Here is a 24,935-nt window from a genome sequence, read left to right on the forward strand (position 1 = left end):
AAAAAAAATATGTTCTGGACTTTTTCTAAGGTTACCAGAGCTGTAACATTGAGGAGGACTTCTTCAAGATATTAAGAATTTTAAAATATAAGTCCTTGTAAAACCATACGTATATTCAGTCATTTGTATAGTAGAAAGTTAAACTCACAAAAAAAAACCAACCAGAGAACAGCTTCTTAATGAAATGTTAATTTTATTTCTTCATATCCAAAAGAAAATACGTACAAGGTCCATGCAGTTAAATTATATTCTAATTATACCATTAACCCTGGTCTAGAAGGATGATTTTAATAAATTAAACTGTCACTTCTCTTTCTCAGTTTGCATAATCCAGTCTCTTTTGATCAAGGACTGTTAATTATGTTGAATTGGTGGTGATTCTGACTCAGGGATCATAACCTAGTAAGAATTAAGCAGACAGCACAAACTTATTTTTACACTTATTTAATGAAATTACTGGTGTGTATTTGTCAGATCTCAGGATTCCATTCCTTTCAAACCTTGAGGAATTGACAAGCTAGGAAGTTAAAAGGAATTGATGTAGATTCTAGTCTCTCCTTGTACATAACAGGAAGACTGGAAGGGTGAAAGGGAGAATCTAACACATGCAAACATGTTGTCAGTAAAATACACCAACAAAATTAAGTCTTACATTTGTTTGCAGATCATTTTCATCTGGGATACTTTAGTAAATCAAATCACAGCAGGGAGATAGTTCCAGTGACTGATGAACTTCATTATGCCTCTGAGGAGTTACTATAGCAAAAAAACTCAACTGGCAATTTAAATAGATCTGATGTACAATACAGCAGTGCCAGTTGCAGCATTATTTTTTCAGTCTGCAGTGGTTCATAATATTTCTGTTTATATCAAACACAAACAATACAAAATTTTTTTTATAACATATCTGGACAGTGGAGTGTTACTCAGGAGTGTATAAATGACACTACGCATGGATGTATATTCAAACATAGCCAAACATCTACTGGAGTATTTTTGTATTTTCCTAATGTTGTGTCACTGCAAAGCTTATTTATAAGGGCTGGACTGATGGAGCAAAGCTCTACCAATACACAGGTCACGGACCATTATGCATTCTTACAACCAGGGCAGATATCCGCTTCATATTTTGCTATTGCTTCATCGTCTTCTGATGTACAGCAGTTTGCTGTCTAATGTAACCACAAGTCAGGAAGATTTGTGGGTCAGGAAGAGATGTGTGTGTGAATTTTTCATAATGCATTTTCATAATGATATTGTGAAGGTTTCCTTTAATGGAAGATCAAAGGGGCTTTCATCTGAGTTAGGGCTCAGTTTGTTTAAAAAGAGAAATCTTCACTCGAGTAGAGAAGAAAATGGAAGGTTTTCATTGTAATATCAAGTGTCTAAAGATTTTATTTTTAACCGTCAAGAAAAATTGACAAGCAAGTGACAAGTCACATATATACCGTCTAATTGCATCTTCCCTGAAGCTCAAACTGAAAATTGGATTTAGCATCTCTACTGCATGATGGAAAAAAACCCCACCCTGTCAAAAAGATGCAGACTCAACCCATGGCCCTAAATTCTAGGAGATACCCAAGATATTAGCACCATAAAATTACATTTATTGCAAGCTAACATCTCTTAGGCTACTACTCTCTGCTGATTTCCTTCCTCTCTTACTGATGTTCATGTTTCTTCTTGCTGTGTTTATTTCTATTACTCTAACCTCTTCCTCATTTTTCTGTTTCTTCTTTCACCTTGATTGTTGCATGCTATTAGAGTATAAAAGAGATTAGTTTTCTGCTGCAGTGCATCAGTTTTGACACCTCTGCTAAATTTTGCTAGCTAATTATCTGATGCTTTAATATGCAAAGTACTTATACTGTATTAAAGAACTGCCCTTTGAAAGACAGGTAAATTTTAGCACATGCATTCAATTAGTAGAAAAGAGCCAGTAGGCAGTACTCAACAATGAAAAGCATAATCCCTATCCACTGTAAATCACCTATAATTAGGAGCTGGTGCTGGTGTGAAATGCAAATGGTTGTAGTTATCACCACAGGGAAGCAGGGAAGCACTCCCCTCACTCTCCAGTGCCATTAGTTATTAAAAAGCAGCATCATATGAAGGCTGCAAGGAGCCTGGATGTCACCCCAACCAATTTTTCATCTTCATGCTAGCATGCCCATGAAGATATGCTATAGAAGGTGTCCATTCTGTCCCTAGGCTACACCAAAGTTAGCAAAACATTCTGTTGCTTTTTAAGTTACTATGCTCTGCTAGTCCAGAACTGCATATAACTATTGCATGTCATGATGTAAATGAAAGCAAATCTTAATTAAAATTAGAAAGCTTAGTCTTGAACAAGAATTCATGTGCAGGACATTGCATGTAAACTGAAGACAGAGAAGGATTCTGCCAGAAACATTTCAGATTTAGTTTCTTCATGTAGGAAATTAAGATGGTAATATTCAACCCTCTCACAAGATGAGCTGAGAGCTTAAAACTTACTCATGCCTCATAAACACTGTAAGATATCTTGATGAAAGTTGTTTGCAGAAGTGCAAAGTATTGATGGAATGGATTTTTATTAAACTTGCATTGTTCTATTTTGATGTTAAGACTACTATTACATTTCCAAGGTGGCCAACCCAGAGACATGCTGAAAATTGACCTGGATTTAATATTGCTGTATTTTTCATTTCCTCCTCTTACTGCCTTGTCAGTAGCAATGAACTTTAATTAATGCATACAAGTATTTAAAAGATGTTTTGTACTCTATCCAATATGACTTAAGTACTCCAGTATGTTTTCAAATGTACTGAAACAACATACCTGTTAATTTACAAAAAATGAAGGCTTAGGTTTAGCTACTCTAACCTTAACATTTCCTCCACTTCCTCTAAGACTAGTTTATTGATTCATGGCAAGTGTAATTTATGAAGTCCATGAGACTGATTCTTATCTTAGTAACCTTACATTGATACAAGTGAGATCAGAGTCTATGTATGCACATGAGCTGCTTTGAAGGCACTTCTACTCATAGTTTAGAGAAGGTAAATGTGACGCTGTTAAGCAGGTCTAGACGAATGGGAGAAGGGCTGCTGAATCACTCCCCTGTCACATAGCCAAGAGGATGCACCGCACTGAACTGCACTGGAAAATATTAAAGGCAAAAGAACTCTAACATCTTCTTAGTGCTCTTTTTGCAGTAATTCTTCCATGGTAGAAATAACCACAAACATAAGTTACTGAAGAGGATAGGATGTAATTCAAGACGCAAGGACCAAGCAACCACAATCACACATACCTAGATATGCTCAAGCGTGAGAGATCATTTACGATCTACAATACTCCGTATTTAAGTATATCTGAACAATTTAATTGTTAAAAGTGATTTTTTTGTGTGTGTGCTAATATGAAAAAAGCAAAATTAAAACTACAAAAAATTTACACACAAGCTGAAACAGTCTATGCTTACTTGACAGGGTTCTTGGCAGCATCTGGATCCTGAGCAGTTACTGTTCCTATTACACTGTTTATTGGAACATCTTCTTTCACTTCCATTATGTATGCTGGTCTGCTGAACATGGGAGGTTCATCTACGTCCTCCACCTGAATTCTGACTGTAGCCGAGTCCTTGAATGGCCCCAGGTAGAGGAATCGAGGGTCCACGTGAGTATTGGCAGCTTCTACTTTCAGAATATATAAGTTTTTATTTTCAAAATCCAATGCCTGGGAAGAGAAAAAGAAAAAAAAGAAGTTTGAAAGGTCTTTTGGGATTCCTGTGGCTTGCAGCCAGATGTGTCAAATGAGCAGAGGGATGTCATGGAGAGGCCTGTGCTAGATAACAGAAGACTGAACTGAAATTAAATTGCCAGCAGAAAGGATAAAGACAGGGCTCTATGTTACTGATAATACAGTATAGAAAAAAGACCACTTTTTCAGGGAATTCTATCCCTGAAACTCCTAAATATCAATTAATCTTTCCTTCTCAAATAGTCATAACTTTTCATGCCTTTTATTATATAATTTTTGGAATTTTGGTATTTCCTTGTCTATTCGTTGCCACCACTCACTAAACTCACTAAAGAGGGAAAGATTTTCTAGGAGCTGCTTGTTTAAATATTAGCATTCCATCACTAAGCTGAAAACACTGTGACATCTAGTGTCTGGACATCCAAGACCACCCATCAAGGAAAACATGATTTTATGATAGGCTATGACTATATGACACTGTTAAAAGTATGAAGAAGCAGGATTCAGCGACTCTTTAGCGACTCTAGTTATAGTATTTAGAGAAATGTGGGGAGAAAGTAGTCACCCCGTTTTTCCATTGTGTTGTAGAAGATTCACAGCTTCTGTCAGCACCAGACAGAAATGCAAACAGAGTTAGAATGATGTCATAATCAACCCCTGGAAGGCATCTCCTAAAAAACAAGTAATGACAGGTGTCGTACTGATATCAATAAGCAAGTGCATGTTTGGAAAATCTACACAATGTCTATCTATCTAGTGATGACTGAACTTGAACTGATGGAGGATGATATCTGTAACCTTATCAAGCTTGCCTGATAACCCACTGTAAACAATATTTCTCAAACCTTTTCTGACAGCCAATGTGCAGCCTATTAGATGATGTCCATTGTGATCCAGCAAGGAGCTGGGATTTTTTTTCTAACACAAAAGCATGCTAATGGAGTTATTAATTACATTTTTGCAAAATGTGAGTCAAAAAAAATTGTCTATGTACTTTAATACATAATATACAATTCAACACCTTCTGACAGTGCAAAACAGGCAATGTGATACTGATGATTTCTGTGGTCTTAACACAGCACCTTCTAGTGAAAAATCCTGTAAGCATCATAGGGAGAAAATCACAGTTGGATGGTGGTGCCTCCTTGAGTTATTCTGTGGATTTGTTGAAACTACAAATCTTTTTCTCAGTTCTATCCCATTCCCTAGGTTATTTACTCTCTCAGGTCCTTCAGAGTATGTGCATTAGTTTAGTAAAGGAGGATATAAGACCCCGATTGCTTGTATGAAAGAAACTTTACATGCGTACTGTAGAGATTCCGAATAGATAGCATTTGAATTAAAAAAAAACTCGTGTTACACTAAAAATGGAAACCAAATATGTGCTAGATAAAGTTTTGACTGGTATTTCAGAGACTAGGATTGTGTTAAGATGTGTACCTTTTTGACAGTTATAATTCCTTCCTGTGTGTCCTTGTCTGTGGTAATTCCAAACATGTCGTACCCATCCCCCTCAGTGATGCTGTATTCAATCTCTGCATTTTCATCCACGTCAGCATCATTAGCTTTTATCCTGCCAACTGGTGAGTCAGGAGGCGTAGACTCAGGAGCTCTGAATTGGTATGTGCCTACAGCAGGCAGAGAAGGAAATTTTGTTAGTCAGTCTCATGGTACTTCGGACACCACCTCTCAGCCCACTGTCCATGCTGGCCATGCACAGATGAGTTAGTGAGTTCCTGTGTCTTCAGGCCTTCCTGGGGTAACAGCCTTCAGCTTCTGCCTTACTTTCATGTGGATAAAAGTAACAACTTATTTTGTATCTATTTTCTAGTATGAAGGATAGGCATTTTGTTTTCCCACGTACATGTATCTTTAGCAACATACGTCCCTTTCTAGACATTATCAGGGTCTCTGTTGGCCATTTTAAAATTGTATATGAAAAATGTCTTCAGGCCAAAAGACAAATATTAAGAACTGCCAGAGGTCAATGCAGTTTAGTAACACTAAAACCAAATCCAGTCAAATGCTTATTAATAATGCGCTACATTGAATTCTCCCCTGAAAAAGACTCAACTTGGCGAATGTTGGCATTATGAAGCTGTATCTTTGGCTTTTATATTGAAGACACTTATGTCCAGAGATGTCTAATTAACTCATTGGAAGCAGAGTGCTATATTTTCTCTTAAGCTGCTCTAATTTAAGTGGAAACGCTTTGCCCACAGCTAAGAACAGACTTTGAACTTAAATGACAAGTTGCTTCCAATAACTTTCCCAGTGACTTAACTGCCAAAGCTTGCTGATTTGTCTGATAGTATCTGCAATTATTTCCTCTAACAACTGCTCTTGACTTTGACACACACTGACACTGTGATACACACACATCACATACAGAGCTGTGGTTAGACAAAGCAAGAAAGAAGAAAGAGAGAGAAAGAAGAAAGAAAGGGAAGAAAGAAGGAAGGAAAGAGAGGGAAAGAAAAGTGAATGAAAGCTGAATCACTTTGAATCACTTATGGCCATAAGTGATCATTAATAGAAATTACTTTCTAAGAGATCTGGCTCAAGTGATTCCCTTAAATATCAGAGAGATATCTACAAAACAATCTGAGACAGGGGAAGGAAAATAGGCAGGAATATCTGGTATGTTTATGTACATGCTTTTGTACATAAAATATTCTTTGCCTGTATGCAAAGAATATAGGAAAATCCACTGAGGCAAACGCTTCCCTGGGTGTAAGAATTCATTTTGATAAAATTGTTCTTCAGTTCATTTTACATACTTGAATAAATATGTTTCAAAACTTAAATATGTTAGATTAGAACAGATATCTTAAAATGCAGTCAAAGACAACGTCTAAAATAATATTGAACAAGAAATATAGATTATAACAGTCAAAGTTATTTCAAGGGTAGGAAAAATAATGTTTATATACACTAATTCACCTCTCAGACTATCTACTGCAACTGGAGTAAAAATATTAAAGATACGTTTCTCAGTTATTGCAATTAACCTTAGTATGATCCTATTGCTTGCTTGTGCCTTTTTTTTTCTTTCTTAAAGGAAGTCTGATACTCAATAAGTTCATGACAGCAGAAGCAATATCTGAGGTGAATAAAAACCTATCAATTTTTGTCCATTTTACTGTCAAGACATAGAATGTAAATATTCCATACTCTGGGGAAAGCGAGGCGGGTTGTCGTTTACATCAGTCAACGTGATGTTCACGGTGGTGGTTCCCGATAATCCACCCATCTGGCCTCCCATGTCCTTAGCCTGGATGACCACTTGGTATTGCTCCCTGTTTTCACGGTCCATGTTTAGCAAAGCAGTTTTAATAATGCCTGAAAACATGAAAATTAAAGAGGGGGAATTCACAAGTAGGGTACTGACTTTGATGGAAATTCTTATTAAAAAAAACCCCACAGCCTAAAGAACAAAACAATCTCTGTGTAATAAGTAAACTTTGCCCCGTACAAATATTTACTGTTATGAAATGGCACATTAAATTACAGACTTGTTACATCATATCTCAGGCTGCTGCCTATGTGACAGACACAATATTACTGGCATCCTCAGAAAGATGTTCTACCTATCTGTGAGCAGTGTTATTTTACATAACTATTTACCCCCTTTCAGTTCCATGCTAAAGTCTCTCACTGAACTGGAGAAAGGCTCTTTTTTCATTATAATGTGCTTCATCTTTTCTCTCCTGTCCTGTCAATACTTTTATTTTGACAGACATGGTAAAAAAAAAATAAAAAAAGCTAACTTCAGCAAGACATGATTAAAGAGGTAGTACAACAACATTAAATGGGAGAAGAGAAATTAATTAAGAAAATTGTGAGCATACAAGCATGCCCAAGTATATATATTTCTATTTATACATTGATTGAAATGATTTTGCCCATCATTTCCTTCTTCAAAGGCACAAATACCATTTACGAGACCAACTCCTATTGAAATTCAATCATTCAGATTTACCATGAAGCAAAATGTTTGCATTCTCCTCTTAAGGCTAAGAACTGAATCCTTTGTAGGCAAAAGGAGTGAAATTCAAGTATTGAAATCCATGGCAAAATCCACAGCAGCTTCAACAGAGACTTATTTCACTCTAGAAGTTTTGCAATTGATTTCCATGGCAGGAACATCAAGTCTGTGGTTTACTTTCCTTCCCCTCTGTGCCCCATACAACTCTCTTACTAAAAGATTATTACTGATGAACTCCCAGCTACATTGTCCTTATTATGACTCTAGATAGAAGAGCACATAGTATAATGTCCAAGTCAGAAAGAGTGCATCAGTGCAAAAATCCTTGCTTGTAGTACTTAATACCTTATGCTTGAAGGAAAGCTTCCTTTGATCTTGGCTTTCCCTCTTTTCAGAATCATGTAATTTTTTCACCTCAGGTTTTTCTTTGAGACATCTAATCCCTCTCCTTTTCACTGCCTTAGTATCTAAGATTTATTAAAGAAACAACGCTAAAACCTGATTAATTGTCTGGGCTAATCCATTCCTTTCCTGTAAGGATGCTGAGAAAAACCAATTTCTCTAGCTTCCATCAGCCTAACACAATGAATGTTCCTATTTAAGGAGTTTCTTGAGATACTTTGTTTCTTGTTGGACAAGTTTATTATAAATCTCGGGAAGAGACAGTCTATATAGTCAGATAGTCAGTGGTATAGCAGATTCAGTCAGCCAGAAGCCATATATTTTACATACACAGGTTCCAAAGCTGTCTGTTATTCAGCCCATAATGAATTCCAGTCACTGTGTATAATTTAAACATCTTCCAAAAACAGAACTCAGAAGTTTTGGATTCTATTTGTGATCTTCTAGTGTAGCGCAACAGCCAATTTTACCTCTTCTATCATTATTCTTAATTAAGATTTCTTTCATAAAATTAGCATTAAAGTGACATGTTGCAGATGTACAGAAATTATAATTACTTTAAACAAGTTTTGAAGAAGCAGAAGGAGGAAAAAAACCCACCTGAACAAACTCTCAGTCTTAATTTAGCCATTATGAAGATCTATGAGGATTAAGCACTTTTTTCCACATCCACCTGTTTCTCGTTTTCTTCTAAAAGCCAACCTATTTGGTCTAATTTAAGCATCCACAGCAGTCTCTGTAGCCACTGCTTGTTAAAAATGACTGAAAACCTGTTCACATTCACTGCTAATTGTATTTATTAGATTTTGCTAGTAAGATTAAAATAATGTAGATGTGATGTTTACAGATGTATTACTCTATTAAGTTTGTCTGATTTTGCACTGAGTAAGATGTAATCTCTTTGAAGGTTTTGTCTAATATGTCCTAGCTTGGCTTAGTATGTCATTTTACATTATAGACATTGTCATAGAATGACAGATAAAGCCCCCTGACCTGTCTCAGATTCAACAGAGAAATATGGTTGTCCCTGGAGAATGCTGTAGACAACTTTAGCACTGTTCCCATATGTGGGATCATCGGCATCAGTTGCAGTGACTTGCACAACAAAGGTACCTGTAATGACAAATTAAAGAAAATAAAAATCCACAGGTATTTTTCATAGCCAAGATAGTTTTTGATGTAGGCAAAGCGTAGTTTAGGTTCAGGTCAAACTTGTGGCAAAAAGTTGGAGATATTCTAATTTTATAGAAGTTTCTCTGTTCATAAGTGACACAGGTACAAAGACAAAATGATAGTTGGCTTATTCTCAGTTCATTAAAATACATAGTTATTGATTGAATATGTAGATCCTTCATCATATTTCTTATGAAGAAACCAGAAATGCACCCTTCCCCAGATGTTGAAGGCATTCAGAATTTGAATCCAGGTCAAGAATATAATTTTGCAAATTTAGTCATGATTGTAAGGTGTCTGACATAGGAATGTAAATCTTTTTTCATGCGTCTTCTAGAGAAAGAAATGGTGTGGAGTCCTAGGCAAACTGTTAACAAACATGAAAAATGAGCATAGGTTTTGGCATTTAAAACAGATTTGTGAAGAAAGTATTCACTTCACATATTAAAATGTGAATATTAGGTTCTCTCTTCACCAGATGAGGTTTCATCCATGTGACAAGTCCCATGAATGAGAGCAGAGAGTATGCCCCAAAGTCTTTATTTTCATATTGCTTGAACTTTATTTTAATATAGTTCTTGATTATGATTCATTAATGCTTCTCTCCCCAGATATTATTTTCAATTAGAAATGTGCTTTTTGCAGTTTAACCATCCATCGCTCTCTGTCAAAGAAATCAAAATGACCTCCCTAAGAATTAGAGACAAAGAATCAAAACCTGTCAACTCCAATGAAAAAGATCCAATCTTAAAATCATATTTCAAGGAAGTTATTTTCTTTTCTTTTATTGATTGATTCTTACAGCTTGATACATTTTAAATCAATAGAAAGATTTCAATGGACTTTGGAGCTTTTTTCTTTTTCATGAAAAGATCAACAAAAGTCATAGAAGTTAATGGCATATCTCAGAATCAGTGACAAGTTGTCTCGGGTGACAATTTTCACTCCTGAAGTGTGTCCAATCACTCCTGCATCTGCCCTTTTCCATATTTTTACCCTCTTGAACTAAAGAAGGGTTGCTGAACGGATCTAGGGGTGGTATGAACACACTTAGGTGACCACAGATTACCACATTATTACACTACTACTAAAAGCAACAAAGCATATTAAACTCTTTACAGATGTCATGTAACACAGCTTAGCTCAGCTCACATTCATTATGAGCTAAACTAGATTGTATTAACTTGCACTTTTTATGCTACAACAGAGGGATTTGGTTTCACTCAGCTGACACCTCTGATGCCAGCAAACTCTTGTCATCATTTTCCTGGAGTTAGATTTTTTTTTCTAAATGGCTGAAGTGCATTTACTCCAGACTCAAACAGCAGATGTCTGTATTCACTGCCTGTAAACTTCAAGCCCTTCATTAAGTCCACAGAAAAAGCCCAGATCAAACACTGAAATCAATTCTTAGTTAGAACCTACCAACATCTGACATTTCAGGAATGCTGGCATTGTAAACATCCTTTGTAAACATTGGCTCATTGTCATTGATATCATGGATCTTGATGATGAACTCAGATTCTGGTTCCACTGGTCTTCCAGTCCTTCTGTTTATAGCCTGGGCACGGAGTATGTATACAGGCTTTTCTTCCCTATCTAGTCTCTTTGTGGCCTGGATGTCACCAGTGTTTTCATTGATAATGAAGAGGTCTCCTGCTCCATCTCCAGAAAGGATGTACTTAAGTGATCCATCTCCTTTATCCTGGTCTGAATGCAACTGGTGGTGAAACAGGAATAAAAAAAAAGGAAAGGAAAATAAATAATTGGCACACAATTCTAGATACTTTAACTGACACTGTGATACATGCTTTAATATTATTAATATCCAGCCAAAAGGCTGTATACCGCTTTTGGGAAATGAGATGATACGACAGTAGCAGCAGTGAATTAATAGAGTTGTGTCTTGATGTTGGAATTGAAATGGTCTGCAATATTGTAAGAAATTGCCTGAGGAAAACCATGAACTGAAGCTGCAGATCACTTTCCCAAGCTAAGCATACATCAATCAGAACTAAAGGCTAGTGGCTTAGGTGGAATCCTAGAAATATGTAGGACAGTGAGATCCTACAGTGGAAGAACACTGGATTCAGGAATTGCAGTAAACAAAGAATTACAAACTGGCCAGGCCAGCCACTTCTTGAGTTTACATTCTGGATGCTCTGCTCGTAAGACCCATGGATAATATATATAATATGCCACACAGTGCACAACATAATAACATACTAAATACGTATATGAATAGCAGATAAATATATGCATTCACAGATGTGACAAACTAAGAGCAGAGGCAGGCAGGCATACTACACCATTCCACCACTGGCAATGAAGAGGTCACTTGCCTTATCCAAAGTGACACGGACCAAGCTGAAACATGGTGAGGGCAGGGAAAGGAAGAAAATGATGGTAATTATCGTACAAAGCATAAGCTGCCCAAACAATCATCATCTTTTTTTCCCAGGAGATTTCCAAGTCTCTTGAAATACTGCTTAGTGCACACACAAGGTTTGATCGATTAAATCATACTGTCATGGCTGTTCCTTTGATAAAGACTTATTTATCCCTCCTGGCCTTAAAATCAAAGCTAATCAACTACAATTTATTTTGTTGTTACATTAGAGAAAACAAAAATTTTAAAAATGAAGCATTAAAATGGCTTCTAAAGTCATGGCATAGGTGATGAAATTCATGGGAAAAAAATCAATCTATTAGGTAGCAGATTCCTGGAAATTGTTGATTTCATAGAAAAGATGTTTATGAGTCAGGAGAGCTGGACTTTCTCAACCAGCTCTTTGCTTCTCTTTTCCTGCATACAAGATAGAAAAAAAATACCAAGTTGCCTATGTGGGAAAGTACTTAGTGCTCCTGGCTGGCACGCTTTGTAGACGAGAAAGATTTATAGGTTTAAAGAACATAAAGTCTTCACAAAGACTTTACCAATGCCTGACTATGCTCCTACCGTGCTGGAACGGCAGCCTCCAGCATGACTGTATGGTAAATGTTCTGGGCTTCCTCCAACTTTCTGCCCAGATCAGCGCTATGCTGGCAGCCTGCTGACAACCCATTTGGTGGCACAATGCTCCACCATGTGGGCTTATGCCTATGGTCCATACGGAAAGCATGCTCCATGCAACAAGTCTGCCTTTAAGGACAAAACTCTTTGTCACCACACATTCCAAGTGTCCAATAATACAAAATATCAGAACTGTAGCATGTTTAATGGTTAGCAGATGTGCTGAGGCACTCTTCTTAATTTTGCACAGAGCCCTTTCTCTTGATAATAAGAATACCAGCAAGTAGCTTGTATGTAACATTTTTCATAAGCAGATTTCAAAACTCTTCACAAAAGCAGTCAATACCATTTGCTCTGTTTTTTGGATGATGAAGCACAGAAGCTTGAAGTTTCTCAGAAGGCTAGTCTTGGAATCTGGCATAGAGTTCAGGTCTCCTGAGTCCTATTTAGTTGGCCAATACACTCAGCTATAGGACTTATAGGAATAATAGGATTTACTAGATACAACCTCAGCCTCTGATGAATATCTGTTAGACCTGCTTTTTACGAAGTCAGACTAGAAGTCTACTGAGGGAAGTAATTTCATTAAGATATTTGAGTATATTTTTCCTCAAAGGCAACCTGCAACAGAAAAGGCATGAGAAGAATTTTGGCTTTAAAACTGTGTATTTTTTTTATGATTGTTTCACATCAGAAATACAACTTTTGTTTGCCTTGAAAGCCTCTTTAACTTTGTATCATAATGGGACAAAAACAGCCCTCAGTAACAGACTATCATTAATTCATATGAATCATGGAAAAGTGATATTGTGAGACTTGTTACAGGCTGAACTCCCAAACTATTTTTATCATCATTTTAATTAAATGTGGCTTCATTGAACAATGCAGTAAAAAAAGGTCAAGCTAGAAAAGGTGTTGGAACCACTGGGAATGGTCTTCCATAATATTCTTTACCTAGCTGTCCTGGTTTCAGCTGGGACAGAGTTAGCTCTTCTTTTTAGCAGCCCGAAGAGCTCTGTGTTTTGGTTCTAGTCTGAGACTTGCTCTGAGAAGAACGCTGACAGCGCACTGATGTTTATAGTTGGCACTGAGGTCTCAAGATTTTTCAGCTGCCATGTTCTTGCCAGCGTGCAGGAGCACAGCAGGATAGGGGGGAGCATAGCTGGGACGGGGGGTCCACGACTCTCCTTACGATTTGTACTTAGACTTAGGATTGAGGGACAAACTGGTCAATTACTGTTCCATATCATGCAGTGTCATGCCCAGTATAAAAGTGAGGGACAGTCGGAAAGAAGGGCCTTTGCTCTTCCAGGACTCTCACTTTCGGACTCTCAGAGTGCTCTCTCTGTCTCGCTTGCTATTTTTGGGCCTCTCGCTCATCTGGGATTGCGGTATCAGGATTTATCTGTTTCGAGATCATTAGTTCAGGACAAGATGGGCCTTGGTCAAGGGGTGGTGAGCAATTACACTGTACATCAGTCATTTGTGTATCTTTATCATTGTACATATCTGTGTGTATATATGTATGTGTATACATATATATATATAGGTAGCAGTAGTAGTAAATTGTTCTTATCTCAACCCACAAGTCTCTTTTCTTTTTTTCTCCTTTAATTCCCTTCCTCATCCCGGGGGTGGAGGAGGGTGAGCAAGCGGCTGTGAGGAGTTTAGTTGCCGGAGCAGCCTAAACCACGACACTAGCCCAGCCCACCTGTACAGCTAAAGACAAACTTGTGTGATTTTTTCAAGCCTATAGTTTATTAAACTTCCACTCCTCCTCCACAGTTAATCCACCTGTTTAAGATCGACTGTGACTTTGGATATCAAGATAAAGTATATTTCAGTGTAATGACTCATCAATATTGAAAATAAGGTGATCTTAATCAAAAGTTCAATCTCTAGACCTTCAGCAAAAGAACTTTTGAAAATAAATGTTCCCTCTGACAAGATCCTTTCCAACTTCAATACCTTTAGTTTTACAACTTTCCTAAGACATGACAGAACAAAGTGCTCAGCTGGCCAGGCTGTACATGGATTATTTCCCACAAGAGTGAGACCTGGGGGAGGTCATGTCCTATGTACCAGTTATGCTATGTAGAGCTGAGTGCCTGCTCTTCAAACCAACCACTAACTTACAGTGTGTGATCATGTGTGGCCTCAAGAACCTGGTTCACAAAGGATCTCAAATGGTATGATTACAATCTGTTTGATTCCAGTAAACTAGGATAGTTCTCTAGCTGCTTGTCATCAACTTTGTGGGTTAGGCCTGTATCATCACATCGGCATCAACTGCTTAATAGCTGGGCCAAAATAGTTTGGATTTTGTTCCCTCCTTTTAAGAAAATAATTGGGTTTATATATTAGAAAAAACAAGCAGGTTTCTAGAAAAGTTTCTGATAGACGATAAATTTGTAACATTCAGTTGTGAGGAAAATACCGGAAAAAACAATTTGTTATTCTAGGTTACCTTATCTGTCCTTGACCATTTGCTTGGTAGAAAAGTTTTATCTAGGCAAAGACAATCATCTGTTTTATTTTTTCTTAAGTGTCAGTTTATCTTGGAAGCAATGTTTTGTCTGTGTGACACATATGAAGGGGGAAATTGCTACTTTAACCCGGTAAAAAAAAAAAATTGGAATAAAATTGAAGGAGACAAATGGTGCAAGCTGAGGCCAAAAGAAGGGCCTGGAGGCAAGATGCACTTAAAATCACAGTTGATGGTTTTGTATATAAAACTTAACAGCATTGTTATATTATGAGGATGAAATGAGTAGTAGTAACAACCCCTCCTCTTCCTTTTAAGTTGAAGTTATTTTTCAATACCTGGACAACTCATTGCAAAGGAAGCTTGCTGTGATGATACATGCTTATAAATTATACTGCAGATGCTTTTAGCAGGACCGATCCTAGCCAATGCAAGATATTATAGCTTCACTTTGTGTGCTAACCTATGTTGCAAAAGAGCGTCCATTATCCTCTGCATAACATTGGTCAGATAAATGGCCCGTGGTAGATAGTCACGGGATAGAATAAAATGTCTTGGGATACAGTACTCACGTCATCTGGGCTGTATCATATTACCATTCCTCAAGACAAAGTTACTTCAGCCAAAGGTTTTTAGGACTCCACGTAAAGGTAGATTTTTTATTTCCATAGGAACTCAGTGTTACTCAATGGCATTCATTTCAATTGGTGACTGAACTGAGCAATACCCCAAAGGTAAGCAAAATTATGAAAAAGTAAGTCTATGCAATAAAAAGTAAATGTATCAGCAATTGCACTGTATTAATATTACAGTAAATTGATTCATTCAGAATCTAATCTGGACACTTTTGTGAAATCATCCATCAATCGCTGGCTAAGGCTGAGGATGAATGACAAATAAAAGATTTTATTATACCCTAGGCATACTTTCACTCATTTTACTTTAATACCACGGTTAAGTGAACCATCTGGTTTGCTTTTAATGACTTACAGTCAGATGAAAACTGTTCAGCCTTTGTCTGTCTTCTGCACCCCCCCCCAAATCTCCTGGTTCAAAACGTTCAAATACAACTGCCTGAAAACAGGGAAGACTTCATGCCTCCAGGAAGAGGAGTTTAAAGTGCATGCAGGACTGCAGCATTACCTGCCTGTATTTGACATTCTGTTTGTTGTCAAAGAAATAATTACTTTCAAAGTAGAGTTGTTGGTTTTGTTTTCAATTAGCCACAATCTGGAGTAGCCACCTTCTCCACAGTGTCTCTGGCAGGTCCTTCTGAAAGTGCCAGGGGCAGTGGCAATGGGATATTTTCAGCGCAACAAAAAGGAAAAGGGAAGTGAAAGCTGTGCTTAAAGTATTTTATTTTTTTTTATCACTGGAGTGAATATATTTACATCATTCGTGTTCACTTCCAATGGATAGTATTGCTTCACTTTAAAAAAACACTCCAGGAAAATTTTATCAGGGTTTTAAAAACTGAGTTGGATCCATGCTACGCACACAGCAATTACTTCAGCAAAGCACATGGGAAGAATTTAAGGGTGTCTTTCATGTGCTTTTGCAGTAAGACTGTAAACTGATACGTCACGAAAACAGCAAATCCAACTGGCAGTTAAATTGTACAATTCATTGTATTCCGTCTCTGCTATTAAAAAGTCATGAGCTACGCTCCAAAAAGTCAGCAGCACTTCCGAAAGAAGCAGTGTTAGTGTGTTTGAACAGAAGTGAGGGATGGCGGCTCCCCGGGTGGGTCATGGCAGAGCCTGACAGCCAGGGCCCGTCCCACTGCTCCAGCAAGGAGCAGGGCAGCCAGGGGCACCGGGGCAGCCCCAGCCCTGGGCATCGAGCTAGGCAGGGACAGTCCAGGCGGCGGTGCCTTGGGGCCTGTTTCACACCATGACAGATTCACCTCAATATGAACTGTATGAAACAGCAGTACCAAAACTGTATAATGAAAGTGAGATCCCATATATTTTAATAGGTTAAGGCTAAGCACTAACTTTTTTGTCTGTTTAAATGGAACATATTAGAGAGAAGCAGCTTGCTAGCACACGTATTTGTAACAAGGTTGTACTGAAAATGTACTTTTATAGCTGTGGTCTTTAAAATCCAAAAAATTGAAATTGCAGGCTGTGGATATTCTCCAGAATGAAATAATATCCCTTCTCTACTTCACTTTATAACACTGATTTAAACAGTATAGTTAATCTCATTTATGAAGTGGCTTTAGGTTATACAAGATGGCTGTAAACTGCAGTTTAGCTCCCGCTAATGTCATATTGCTGATTATGATACCTGGCAATTCAGTGGGTAAGATCATAGAATCATAGAATCATAGAATGGTTAGGGCTGGAAGGGACCTTCAAAGGTCATCTAGTCCAACCCCCCTGCAACGAACAGGGATATCTCCAACTAGATCAGGTTGCTCAGGGCCTCGTCCAACCTGGCCTTGAACGTCTCCAGGGATGGAGCATCCACCACCTCTCTGGGCAACCTGTTCCAGTGTTCTACAACTCTCATGGTAAAAAATTTTTTCCTAATATCCAATCTGAATCTACCTCCCTCTATTTTAAAACCATTACCCCTTGTCCTATCACAACTGGCCCTCCTGAACAGCCTCTCCCCATCTTTCTTGTAGGCCCCCTTGAGGTACTGAAGACCGCTATAAGGTCACCCCGGAGCCTCCTCTTCTCCAGGCTGAACAGCCCCAACTCTTTCAGCCTGTCCTCATAGGAAAGGTGCTCCAGCCCTCTTATCATCTTCGTGGCCCTCCTCTGGACCCTCTCCAACTGGTCCATGTCCTTCTTATGTTGGGGGCTCCAGAACTGGACGCAGTACTCCAGGTGAGGTCTCACGAGGGCAGAGTAGAGGGGGAGAATCACCTCTCTCGACCTGCTGGCCACGCTCCTCTTGATGCAGCCCAGGATGCGGTTGGCCTTCTGGGCCGCAAGAGCACATTGCCGGCTCATATTGAGCTTCTCGTCCACCAGTACTCCCAAGTCCTTCTCCTCAGGGCTGCTCTCGATCCATTCACCACCCAGTCTGTATTTGTGCCTGGGATTGCCACGACCCAGATGTAGGACCTTGCATTTGCCTGGTTGAACTTCATGAGGTTGACATGGGCCCACCTCTCCAGCCTGTCGAGGTCCCTCTGGATGGCATCCCTCCCTTCCAGCGTGTCGACGGCACCACACAGCTTGGTGTCATCGGCGAACTTGCTGAGGGTGCACTCCATGCCACTGTCCACGTCACCGACAAAGATTTTGAAGAGGGCCGGGCCCAACACGGACCCCTGAGGGACGCCACTCGTGACCGGTCTCCACTTGGACATCAAGCCGTTGATCACTACTCTCTGAGTGCGGCCATTGAGCCAATTCCTTATCCACCGAGTGGTCCATCCATCAAACCCATGCCTCTAGTTTAGAGAGAAGAATGTCGTGCGGGACAGTGTCAAAAGCTTTGCACAAGTCCAGGTAGATGATATCCGTTGGTCGACCCTTGTCCACCGATGCTGTCACCCCATCATAAAAGGCCACCAAGTTGGTCAGGCACGATCTGCCTTTGGTGAAGCCATGTTGGCTGTCACCCACCACCTCCTTGCTCTCCATGTGCCTTAGCATGGTTCCCAGGAGAATCTGCTCCATGACCTTGCCAGGCACAGAGGTGAGGCTGACCGGCCTGTAGTTGCCCGGGTCCTCCTTGTTCCCCTTTTTAAAAATGGGGGTTATGTTCCCTCTCTTCCAGTCATCGGGGACCTCGCCAGACCGCCACGACTTCTCAAATACAATGGCCAGTGGCTTGGCAACTTCATCCACCAGTTCCTTCAGGACCCGCGGATGGATCTCATCAGGTCCCATGGACTTGTGCACCTTCAAGTTCCTCAGATGTTCCCGAACCTGCTCTTCAAGTACAGTGGGTGGTGGTTCATCCTCACAGTCCCTGCTAGTTCTTTCCACAGCTTGGGTGGTAAGACAAGAGGCTTTATCAGTGAAGACTGGTTTTCCATCCATCCTACAGACCAAGTTCTGTTTCCTGTTGTGAATATAACACTCTACTTGCTGAATTTCAGAGCAGTTACTGAACCTCTGGAAAGATCAAAGTCAATTGACCTTGGGATGTAAACACTGAACCACCAACCTACAATTATCCAGAAATAAGCTGCCTGTTATGTCTTATTATTTGTTTGCATTTATAGGAGGTACTTGCAATTCTGGGGTTGCTGTGGTCACATTTTTGTCTCCTAACACAATAATGAAATAGAGACCAACTATTAAAATAGTAAGTAGGCAGTTGGTAGATAGCTAACAAATACGAGTTTACTCTTGGCAGTATTCATAGCACATGATTTTACTTCAAATTGAATAGATCCAAATAGCGGAGTTCTGTCTAGTAATGAACAAATTCAACCCCATATATTGCTTAAGGTGCAATGTTACAGCATTCGGAAAAACCAAAGCACTCAAAGTGAAACTGCTAATACTGTAACATTGCGCACAGTTTCTGTTTCAGAATATTAACAGCTTTGGACTCTTCTCTGTCTCTTCTGGTGCTCTGTATCCCTATAACATCAACAAAACTCCTCAATTAATATCATAATCAACACCATTAATATCATCAAATAATCAGCACCAAAGTTTTTACTCCACTTGGTGATTCTGTGTTAAAAATAAAATGACATTGTTTTTTCACATTAAGTAATAAATATTTATGTATATTTTGCTGACATATAAATACAAACTTCCTAATACATAAAGCCACAACCCAAAACACCATATACGCATTTCATATACCTACATATACACACACTATATCATGTATCACCAGGGCAAATACCTACACACATAATTTCTTTCAAGCCATAAAAGATCCTTTCTTCTAAAAAGATATTCCACAAGATCCACAGCAAGATCCAGCTCACCCGAAATGACAGTTTTCCTATGGACATGCCATGCCATGTTCTTATGGCCTCAGTTATGCTAAGCTCTGGTCCCTTCCATGCCTCACATAACCTCTCTATCCGACTCACTCCTAAGGCAAAGCATCTCATATCAGCCCACTGCACGGTATTTTATACTTCATGTTCCAACCTGCGTCCTTAAAACCTCTTGACTACAAAATGCTGTTACTTCTTGTGTTCCCTAAGTACTGGCTGAAGAAGAGACACCATGGGCTGTGGCTGGTGGCAGCTTATATGTGTATTTATGGAACAGTCAGCTGACCAAACAGTCAAGGCACAATGTAGGTTTATTTGCCTTATGCAGCTACTGTTCTTCCAAACTGTATATGAAATTAATGGTTTTGACACCTTTATTCCTATATAAAATCTAATTGAAAAAAGTTAATGGACTTAAAAATTATTTAGAGGAGGCCAGTGGAGAGAGAGAGAGAGGCTAGAGTGCTGACGCTAGTTATCTGCTCACATCAGATATCTGAAAGGTTATGTCAGGACTTAGGTATCTAACCTTAGGGACCACTATTTCAAAAATGTGGCTTAAATTTCTGTTAAAAATGGGAGGATAGATGCTAAAAAAAAAAAATTGGAATACAATGGGAGAAAGATGCTACAGTGCTTCCAACTTTTCTTGGTGTTTAAAGAAAATAGAAGAGGTGATTCCTTTCCATTCTTACATAAAGTAATTTGAAGATTATAGGAAGATATATACTCTACATTCTCAAAAGAGCTGGAGAGCGAGGATTTGAAGTAAGAGTCAAGCGCTGCCATTTTCAAAGAAAACAAAACAACAACAAAAAAATGACGAGATTGAAAAAGAAATGCAAACAGACAGCCTTACCAGATGACAGCACCATGATTCCAGATGTACAGCTGTCAGAAATAGCACTTCCACACAGGGGCTGTTAGACTGCTACAACAGGCACTTAAAGTAGATTCCCAGTTTTTTGTGTCTTCTCACTAACCCAAGATCTGCTGTCCTAAACAATCAGCAGTCTTCATTGTTCATCACCATCTTGACCTTACAGATGTCACAGTTCATAGAATACTTAAATTAGTTGACTATAATAAATGATTAGTTTACTATACTAAGTATAGTTATTATACTATAGTTAATACATGAAACCTGAATATGGCTCCATGTGACTGACTCCTGAGCATTTCAGTTTGTTAATGCAGTTTTAGCTTGTTTGCTTCCCACTATACCTAGTGAAGAAAAAGGAGCAATAGGTACACAGTTCCTGTTCGAAGAAACCATCCCTTTGGTGATTAGAAAGAATCTTGTTTCCTAGATTAGATGTGCTGTTCTTGTGCCAGCATTGTTTTTCTGTTTTAAGAACGTCCTCCCACATATATACATTTTTCCTCAGCCAACATTTATAGATAATAATTCCATGTGCTCTCATTATTTTTCTTTGCTATGTTACCAGCCTATATCCAGTCTTCACTTGCGAAAATAGGTGCTTCTGTGTCCTCAGCTGGAATCCTGTTTACAACCCCAGTCTCTCGTTTTCAAGTCAAGTGGATTCCAAAAAGAGCAGTTAAGAGAAGGCCAGATATGAAGGCTGATGATCCTAGTCGTTTTTCTGTAATTGCTGCATTTCAATTGGCCTCCCTTCTCTATGAATGGATATTGGTCTTTGAACAATGATGTTAATATTTTCCTATCTCTATTAGAAATGAGTACAAGCATTTGCCATTTTCGTTGCCATATCAAGCTAGCTTCTTCCTGTCATCCCATGACTGACTAAAACACTCAGGTTTTTCTCCTCTTGCTGTTTCTAATTTATGATCATTTACTGTGTGTTGTTTTTTTTTTTTTTTAATAACTCCTATTTCAAGACCATTGAGTTTTTATCCTGTTTCTATTGCTTCCATTTTGAAGAGCATCCTTTTCTTCCTGTAGGATATTCTGGTCAGCAATAAAGGATAAGATTCAGTACTGAAATCAGGCATGCAAACATTAAATCTGTAGTAAATTAATAAAATAGAGCACTGAAGACTTACTGAGGTTATATGAGATTTCTGCATTTTGGAGTGTTGGTTTCTTTTAGTTATTGAAAAATATACTATGTCCTATTTGCCTTGTACTTACTTTTTTGGGGATTGGTTTATAAGAGGTTGTATAGCAGAACCAGAAATACTTTAAACCGTGGCTCACTCAGCTGTGGAATCCAGTTAATATAATAATACATAACAGGCTATGTTTTTATATCATATTTATATCTGCAAGCTGCTATTTTTAAGGAAACAATATCAGCCCTGATTGCGCATGAAATCAGGTATATTACAAGAAAAACTCAGTAAAAAATAATAAAAGAATCCAATACGTGGACTATTAAAATGCAAATGAAATGTTTAAGATAACCACCTCAGAGTATACCAGGGAAAGAGTAAAGCAATAATGCCCTCTAAGAACCCCCTTTAACCTAAGTACTGGTTCTTAGCTCTAACCCTGAGTTTTTTACCAAAAAACCAAACCAAAACAAAAACTCTAAAACTGCACCCACTGCAAATGGGGAAAAAAGCTAGATGCCAAACAGGAGTGTTCAGTAACAGCAGTATCATCTGCAAAAAAGACTGTCCTGATATCAAGAACTATAGGAGGAATAAAAAAACACCTAGTAAAAAACCCACCAGGATGATGCTATCTTTCTGTTTCTTGAGAGTATCAAAATGTCAGGGATCTTTCTCATTCAGTTTCAAAAGTAGTACTGCCAATCTATTCCCTGTAAATGAATGACATTAAGAGAAGCTAAAACACAGTTTTGTGCTGCTGAAAAACTTCAGGAAATGAATGGACCAAAAAGCACTAAGAACATTTCAAGATTCAGAAGCAACCAGATACTCAAAAAGCAAACTGAGAATAAAACATGGTGGCATCTGATTTTGAAACAAACAAACAACACATAGAAAGGACACTATAATAAGAGTATAGGGTGCTGGAGTGAGAAAAAAAAAAAAAGGAGTAAGAAAGTATAAAGGGCACTGGGATAAGAGTTTGTCATTAGACCAGGGACAAGAGGCAAAGTGCTCTCACTTTGAAGCCTCCAGGCTCACACTCTCCAGGCAGGCTGGAAGGCTTCTTCCATTCTCCTTTTGTGAGGGCTATACGGGAGGCCACATGGCCTGAGATAGACAGGGACAACAGTTTGGCTGATGTTGTAATCCTTGGTTTATGGTATAGGCTGCGCAAACAGTAGTTGGGAACCTGTTGTTCTATTTTAAATGCATGGACCTAAGAATAAACATCTATACTCTAGTGACTCACACCTTTATTACACACCCTTCAAAATCACAAATGGGTTTTCTTGCCTGAAGTGCAAACATGCAGTCACAGCTAATCAGCTTTGCAAAAAATCAATTGGAAAGTGTCAATCCTTTCGACATTACCTAGGGCCTATCAACTCTTTTCCCCCTTGGGTTCCCCAACTGCTGCTGCTCTTCACTGTGATTAAGCAGAGACAATGGCACGAGAGCTTTTGTCCTGCACTGCAGTACATCAAACTAGAAAGGTCCCTTATTCTTTTGGCCCTTCTCTCTAGAGGCATCTCATTATCAGATCTTAATGAATATTTAGCTAAGCTGCAAACTAGGTAAAGGTGTCTCCATGTTCTCCTGAGCTGAGTGCTGCTCAGCTCTTCTGTGGTAATGCAGTTTTATTTGCTCCTCTTCCTATTATCTCTAAGTACAATTATAGCAGGAATTTACAAAGTTTGCCTTTACAAAGACAAACAGGTTTTTCATTTATAAGGCACAAGAGACTATGGTGTCAAGTCTGATCTCTATACTTATGATTCCTTGAATTTCATGTTCTTTTCAAACTTCTCGCTTTTCTTTGAACTACTGTATAACAGTAAAAAAGATGGCCAATCTTCCTTTTGGACTCTAAGGAACTCAAAACAATCCTGCCTCTGAGTAATAACTGACCTCTCACTTAAAAAAAAAAAATAAATCCTTGATTGTAAACTGAATTTTCCATTTTACTTACAGCAGCTGGGTTTCATTATGACTTTGTCTGAAAGATTAAAGAGCCCTCTCCAGCCAAACAGTATCGGTGGTAACAAAAGAGCACTGTGCACACTTCTGCAATTACCCTCACAAAAGCGTGGAGATCTGGTTGTTCTCTTAAGGAAGGCCAAAGCAATATTACACAACCTGTTTTATGCTTTTGGTCCATCTATTTCGGTATCTGGCATTTCTTCCATGAATACTTGAGAAAAAGATTAGGAGAGGTTAAAAGTTATTTTCTTACCTAATGCATACACTTTAGTGATCAGGAATGAACATTCAAGCCTTTGAATCCTTGAAAGCCGTAAAGAGCTGTACAAGTAATTTTGTTTTAGGAGACAGACTTTCTCCTCACTGCAAATTTACCACAACTGAATAGTCAGTCATTGGATTCAAGTGTGAGCCCTAAAGACTAAACGGGAAAATTAGTTTGAGGCATCACTGATCATTTACTTGGTATTAAAAAAAACCTACAAACAAGGAGTGAAGCACATTTAAGTATGTCTCCAACAAAACAGAAGATATGCAAAGGAAAGATAGGCTCGTAGCCACAAATACAGGACTGAGAGATTTTAATATTGTCTCTGTCGCAGTATTCCTGTCTGATCTTAGACAGATCACTTTTTGATACTTCTACATTCTCCCTGCAGTAAAATCTGGGTTGTTAACAATGTCCAATTCTGTATGTAATGATTATAACATGATTTGAGAGCCTTGGTGTAATTTATTCTGTGTTAGTTTGTGGAAGGACTGAGGACTGTTTAATTGGAGTAAAGATTAGCAATACTGTAGCTTTGCCACAGCCTGCTGCATTTAGAGGGTGGAGGGATGGCCTATTCCTAATCCATCTGCCATGCTAGAAAATCCAGTGGCTCTCAGGTGTTTGTAATTATCCACCTGCGGAAGGTTACTGTCACCACAGGTTAGCTAAGGGATGGGGTAGAACGGGGAGTTTCTGCATTCAGGGGCTGGCTATATTAGCTCAAGTAACATTTTGAGGAATTTTAAGACTTTGTGGTAAAGTGAAAAGGAACATATATGCTTTCATTTCTACTGGGTAAACTGTGGGGTTAAGGAAAATTAGATGTCTAACTGGTAATGACTTTCAATGGGAATACAATGAGTCCTTAAAAGGATGCATGCCTCCCGGGGAAATCTTTCTCCTGAACTC

At 38.6% G+C, this 24,935-nt stretch overlaps 1 protein-coding gene across 3 annotated transcripts in view; it reads right to left on the minus strand.

The window, feature by feature from the left end:
- The window catches only part of CDH6 (cadherin 6), a 54,874-nt gene that overhangs the window by 16,335 nt on the left and 13,604 nt on the right, over positions 1 to 24,935 (minus strand). For 2 of the 3 annotated variants that reach the window (XM_086609012.1, XM_086609011.1), the window contains exons 2-6: positions 10,733 to 11,027; positions 9,128 to 9,247; positions 6,919 to 7,086; positions 5,185 to 5,372; positions 3,467 to 3,720 (exon numbers count right to left, since the gene is read on the minus strand). In XM_086609012.1, coding sequence (XP_086465138.1) covers positions 3,467 to 3,720; positions 5,185 to 5,372; positions 6,919 to 7,086; positions 9,128 to 9,247; positions 10,733 to 11,027 — 1,025 coding nt within the window. The remainder of the gene's footprint in view (positions 1 to 3,466; positions 3,721 to 5,184; positions 5,373 to 6,918; positions 7,087 to 9,127; positions 9,248 to 10,732; positions 11,028 to 24,935) is intronic. The other variant, XM_086609013.1, reaches the window with a different exon arrangement.

This window comes from Tauraco erythrolophus, chromosome 3 (assembly GCF_009769465.1).
Source record: "Tauraco erythrolophus isolate bTauEry1 chromosome 3, bTauEry1.pri, whole genome shotgun sequence".
Lineage (NCBI taxonomy): Eukaryota > Metazoa > Chordata > Aves > Musophagiformes > Musophagidae > Tauraco > Tauraco erythrolophus.